Below are 6000 nucleotides of genomic sequence, written 5' to 3' on the forward strand. Positions count from 1 at the left end.
AGTATCACAAAGATGTCATCCGCTGACCCAAACAACAACCAGATGCAACAACAACAACAAAGTAACAGCATCCAGTTTAAAGGGTCAATCCATCCAACTTTGATATTTCAAGGTGAACACCAATGAGCTGTTTTCCTTTTACATATAAAGGGCTCCAGTTCTCTCAAGCGGAGCCACCAGCCAGACTCCTCAAGCTATAGATTCTCTCTCTTCATGCTGCTTTCTCTAAAATATATCATAAGGTTGAACTTAAAGATGATGGTGAGAAGATGGTGAGACCTTCCTAAAGAAGATAGTGAGACCCCCAAAATACGAGGTAAGGTAAGGTGTGGAAATTTCATTGACAAGAGGGTGGATTTACTAGAGGCAAATAGACTTTGCAAGTGCAGTTGCCTTAGAGCTTAGTAAATAAGTACCCAATCACGTGCAAGGAAAATAAAAAAAAAAACAGCATTTTTTCCTGCATATGATTGGATGATGGGAGTCAGCAGAGCTTCTTCTCATTTACTAAGCTCTGGAACAACTGCTCTTGCAGAGGGCAACTGCATTTTGCAAAGTGCACAGTCTATTTGCCTTTAGTAAATCAACCCCGAAGCTTCACTTTGCAAAGAATGCCCAATCACATGCAAGGGAAAAAAATGCATTTTTGCTTGCACATGATTGGATGATGGAAGTCAGCAGAGCTTCCCACCGCATTTACTAAGCTCTGGAGCAACTACCCTTGCAGATGGAAAGATGGCAACTGCAAAGTGCACAGTCTATTTGCCTTTAGTAAATCAACCCCAAAGCTTCACTTTGCAAAGAATGCCCAATCACATGCAAGGAAACAAATGCATTTTTGCTTGCACATGATTGGATGATGGAAGTCAGCAGAGCTTCCCACCGCATTTACTAAGCTCTGGAGCAACTGCCCTTGCAGATGGCAACTGCACTTGCAAAGTGCACGGTCTATTTGCCTTTAGTAAAGCCACCCCAAAGCTTTTAAAAGATATAAGAAGCCCAACCTGATGGTATCCACTCAAAACTGAAATATCTGGGTTGTGCAACTTAGCAATGGGATTGATTTACTAACTGCAAATAGACTGTGCACTCTGCAAATGCAGTTGCTCCAGAGCTTATTAAATGAGTAGAAGCTCTGTTGACTTTCATCATCCAATCGTTCCAGCAAAAATGCTGTTTTTTTATTTTACTTGCATGTGATTGGGTATTCTTTGCAAAATGAAGCTTTACCTCATTTACTAAGCTCTGGAGAAACTGCACTTGCAGAGTGCACAGTGTATTTGCCTTTAGTAAATCAACCCCCATGTGTTTCCTTTGCAGTGCAAAATAGTAAACAATACAGATAAGTGATGCACTCACCTCTTATGAAACACGACGGGTACAGAGGAAAGGTTTCGAAGATGCTGTTTGAAGCCATGGAGGTTTTCTTCCACTTCCTGATTTTCTTCGTCTGAAAGATCAATCACAATTTTTTTTTTTTTTTTTTACCTCCAAAAATGAAAGTAAAGTGCCCCCATCTTTGTGAATTCTGCTCTCTAGCGTTCTACAAACCCTAGAGCCCCTGAAAAGCCCGTCCGCCCCATTCCTGCCATCTGCAACAGCGAGATTCAAAAATCCTTCAAATGTCCTCGGATTGGTTGTGGCTTTTTGATGATGCTTACCGGCCCGTGGAACTGTGGTTTTCCAATTTTAAAAATAAAGAGTTGCGTCCTCTTTTGCTGACCAATATGTTGTGTTCAGTCTTGTGTGACTTTTGTTTTGCCTTCGGTTTGCGGTTCTGTGGTTGGGGCCCAAAGAAATGTTTCACCAAACCAAAAAAAAAAAAAAAAAAAGTTCCCCTTTTTTTTTTCCTTAATCAGCGCTCATTGGCTCATCTTGACCATGTGACGGCGGTGATGAAGTGGAGCTGTGTTTTCTCTTGAATGTAAGTTAGCAAGATCTTTCTGCAACCACCTGCCTGGTTTCAGTTTGAACTACAAAATACCAAAGCACAGACGGATGTGTGTAAAAAGAGAAAAAAAAAAAAAAACGTGAGTCAGGCTCCTATTATGCAAATAGCTTGGGCTGATGTAGTACGGTTTGGCTTCTGTTGGTGATACTTGTGGTTTATGAAATGACAATTTATTCTGATAAGCTTCATTGATGAAACAAAAGCCACAATGGAGTTCAGAGTAGATGTGTGCAATTAGCCATAATCCCCCCGTGGAGAGCAACATGGACAACTGGTCGGGGAGAGGACGCACCACGCAAATAAACAAATAGTAAACTACAACCTGCAGGCTCATTTTTAGATCCTCTATGGCAGGCATGTCAAACTTGCGGGTGGGACCTCTGGCCAGAAGTTTCATTTTACTTTGGGTTCTGAGTTGTTTCCAACACATGTGGCCCCTGCCAGTTTATTGGGTTCATACAGCATTGCTCCTAAGGCCTTGTTCACAGGGGCGTACTACAGCGTATGCCCTGGTAAGGGCCAGGTTTACCCGCACGGGGATGCACAGGTGTTCTTTACAATGTCTGCGTTCTGGGCCGCACATATCAAATTTGGAGGAGCGGCTGTGTCCCTGCAGCCGTTGCATCACAATTGACTTGAATGGGACTGCCTCCGTGGGGATCTCCCCTTTAGAGATAGATTGATGTGATGGACACTACATCCTATCTCTCGCTTCTACATTTAGTGATCCTTTGTGACTGACTCCCTAAAGTGGGATTTTCCTAGATGCTCCAGCGCCCGCCCAGGGAATTGCGGTGCTGATGTCACTTTGTGCTCAGGTGGGTCCCATGTGGTGAATGCATGACCAGAAGGGAAGTTGGATTTATATACACACTGTATAAATATGTGAATAGTATATATATGTTATTGTCTTCTCCTAGATGAGTGATGTATTGTGTTCATGAGCCCTGATGAAGCAAATCTGGGTGAAACGCGTCGGCACATGAAGACCTATTGTAATTTTCCTTGTTTCAAAAAAAGAGAAAATAGTGGGGACAAATATGATTTTCCCGGTACCGTCAAGAGACTTTACAACATAGTATTTAAAATAAAGTTTATTTACATATCAACATCATACATGTCTAAAAAAAATAACATTGCAAAACATATCCACTCTGGTTGGTCAAACCACCTCTATTGGATTCCCACCGAGAGTGAAATATTGTTTCCAATTAACATATAACACATAAAATCAAACTTCCATAGATCATTAGGGGTCAAGCTCCCAGCATGTTTCGCTGATTCTTCGCTTCTTCAGGGGAGCATAAATAGAAGAACAGGAAGACTAAATAATAAAGAAAATAGAAAAAAATGAGATATACATACAATTAGCACCATTATGGAGTACTAGTACAAATCCCATATCTTCTATGGGCATTAGTAAACATTGGAGATGGAGTAGCTACCTTGTTGGTTGGACTGACAATCTAATAAGGACTATTGAGGTCACGCACAACCCCGGGCGTGACCTCAAAAAGGTACCTTGTTTGGTATTTGAATGTATACAGCGAATTATATTAGCACTCTCATTGTTTTTAATTATCCAGATGCATACACATTGTATGATTTTTTTTAACACTGGTTATTTAATAAAATGTAAAATTTTACAATATAGATTGTTTTGCTCCTTCTGTAGTCTGTACAGTCCAAAATCTTTTTCTTTTCTTTTTTAAACTACAACTTGCAGACTCATTTTAGATCCTCTATGGCAGGCATCTCAAACTTGTGGGTGGGACCTCTGGCCAGCAGTTTAATTTTACTTTAGATTCCGGGTTGTTTCCAATACATGGGGCCCCTGTCAGTTTAATGGGTTCATGCCCTGTCCCAATATGATGCCTATAGAAAAGGAAAAAAGAAAACAATAATGTGTAGCTGCTCCCTTAAGTGTGGATAACAGAATTAGAAGACAAGGAGGCTTGTTTTACTAAAGGCAAATATACTGTGCACTTCACTAGATCTGAGGGGAAGCTCTGCTGATTTCTATCATTCAATCATGTGCACGCAAAAATGCTGTTTTTTTAATTTCCCTTGCTTGTTCCCCTTAGATCTAAAGCAACTTGCAGTGCACAGACTATTTGCATTTAGTAAATCAACCCAAGTTGTGTCTTGAGGACGCTCCCACACGGCGAAACATGTTGAATCGAGGTTTAGTCTGAATTTTTGGTGGGGTGGTGACGTCACATCTGATTAAGTCCTTTCCGGTCATTAGAGCCCTTCAAGCTCCAGGTCTTGCAGAGTTAGTACATTATTCAACTGTATATATTGGTGCCGGGTGTCGGCAAAGAGCAATGTAAATGTGATTCTACATGTAGTGTGTGTTTTTTATTGAATAAATATACTACACTACACCCTTCTTGGTGCATGTGGATCTGTTTTTGAGAGGAAGAGAGTGGAGAACGGTACTTTCTTATCTTTGTCAATGTTGTTGGGGACATCGAAATGCATGGAGTGCTTTGTGACGTATTTGGCCTGAGCCTGTGAAGAAATGCATGTTGACCTTCTGGAGCTATCTGTAAATCCTTCTGGGGCTAATAATCTGGTCTGGAGAACTCACTGAAGAGTGTTTGGTGGTTACTGGGAAGTGTTCCACTATTCTGGGACATTGTGACTACTGACCTTGGTTCAAAACTCTAGTGACTGCATGCTGTTTCTTTTGAGTGAAGGTGACAGTGGTAGCTCCAACTGAGAAGGCTCCTACAGGGTCTCAGTTTGGTTTTTTCCCTTTTCTCCTGGCATAAGGACTGTTTTGAGAACCTTACCCTAGTGAAGTGTGTCCTCCTGTTGCTATTCAGTGCTCCTGGAGTATCTGATGCCACTCCAAACCCCCCTCCTGTTATCAGTTCTACAAGCAAATAAACTTTAAGAAAAGGCATCTCCCTAGACTGTTTAATGAGTTACAGTGAATGGGCTGCTACTGTGTGCCTGGCTGCCTCTGTACTAGTTTGGCAACAAAAACGGTAAAATCAGTCTGTATAGGCAGTAAATCATGCTTGTTATACTCTCTGTGAATCCTAAGCGGTTAATCCTCCACATTGTGTAAAAAGGCTGTGTGATCCCGTCTTCTCTGATCCTCCCCTTCGTTTACTGTCTCCCAGGTCCTGGAGGTCCAGTCCGAGGAAGGAGAAGAGCCATACTTTGCTATGGGAACTGAAAAGTACCAGGAACCCCTATCAGAAGCAGACAACTTTTTTTGAATAGGCCATCCACCATCCAGACCAGAACAGCTGAGTACAGTCAGTGGGTCAAGAGGTCCCCTGATGCTTGTGTCCTGCCCAGAAAAGGAAAGCCCAGTGAACTGCCCAGGTTTTCCAGATTCCAGCGGGAAGTTCAGCGCAGAGTTGCTCTGGAGTGGGGGTCTGGACTATCCTTATGTCCCTCCTGACACTAGGGACCTTGTAGAGAACTCCCGGGGAGAGTGGGAGGATATTCCCAAGCCTTTGCGGGTGCCAGAGTATGAGGAGATCTGGGCCCGCTTTGAGGACATTCTGAGGGAATGGCGGCTGAGGAGAGCAATCTATAAGGACTGGTTGATGATCGTAAAGGCGGGATGGCCTGCGAAGAGTCACTCTGTCTCCATCAGGGAGGAAGGGGGAGGTAGGAAGAGACTGCCTGACCCACATTTCTATGCCTGAAGGACTGTTGGTGTGTACAGCCCACCACTGAAATGTCCACATAGACTGCTGGAGAGTTGCCGAATGTGTTTTTCCCTGACTTTTTCAGGATCAGACCTGCCTGCCACCCTGTGTTGTGCCTGATGGATGGACCTTTCCTATCAATGGATGCTGGGTGAGGTCTGATCCCTACTTTAACTTTTTTAAGGAGTCTTTCAGTCCAGGAAGGGGCCCCTCCCACCAGGAACTCCAAAGACAACTGTTCACTTTTATGCTGTGTTTTTTTTTTTGTCCCATTTGCTTCTGTCAGAAGGCCATAACCCCCACCTGACAGAACAAAAGAAAAAAAATGTTAAAGTGAAGTATATGGTTTGAACATTTGATATTTCTGTCAGCAGG

The 6000-nt window shown here is 42.8% G+C and overlaps 1 protein-coding gene across 3 annotated transcripts in view; it reads right to left on the bottom strand.

Annotated features, from left to right (window-relative positions):
* The window catches only part of RUNX1 (RUNX family transcription factor 1), a 349984-nt gene extending 348174 nt beyond the window's left edge, over positions 1-1810 (bottom strand). The window contains exons 1-2 of one of the 3 annotated variants that reach the window (XM_073617184.1): positions 1662-1810; positions 1360-1450 (exon numbers count right to left, since the gene is read on the bottom strand). In XM_073617184.1, coding sequence (XP_073473285.1) covers positions 1360-1417 — 58 coding nt within the window. In that variant the 5' untranslated portion in view covers positions 1418-1450; positions 1662-1810. Of the gene's footprint in view, positions 1-1359 lie in introns of all 3 variants that reach the window. The other 2 variants (XM_073617186.1, XM_073617183.1) reach the window with 2 other exon arrangements.
* Positions 1811-6000: the final 4190 nt, after the last annotated feature.

Source organism: Aquarana catesbeiana, linkage group LG02 (genome assembly GCF_042186555.1).
Source record: "Aquarana catesbeiana isolate 2022-GZ linkage group LG02, ASM4218655v1, whole genome shotgun sequence".
Taxonomy (NCBI): domain Eukaryota; kingdom Metazoa; phylum Chordata; class Amphibia; order Anura; family Ranidae; genus Aquarana; species Aquarana catesbeiana.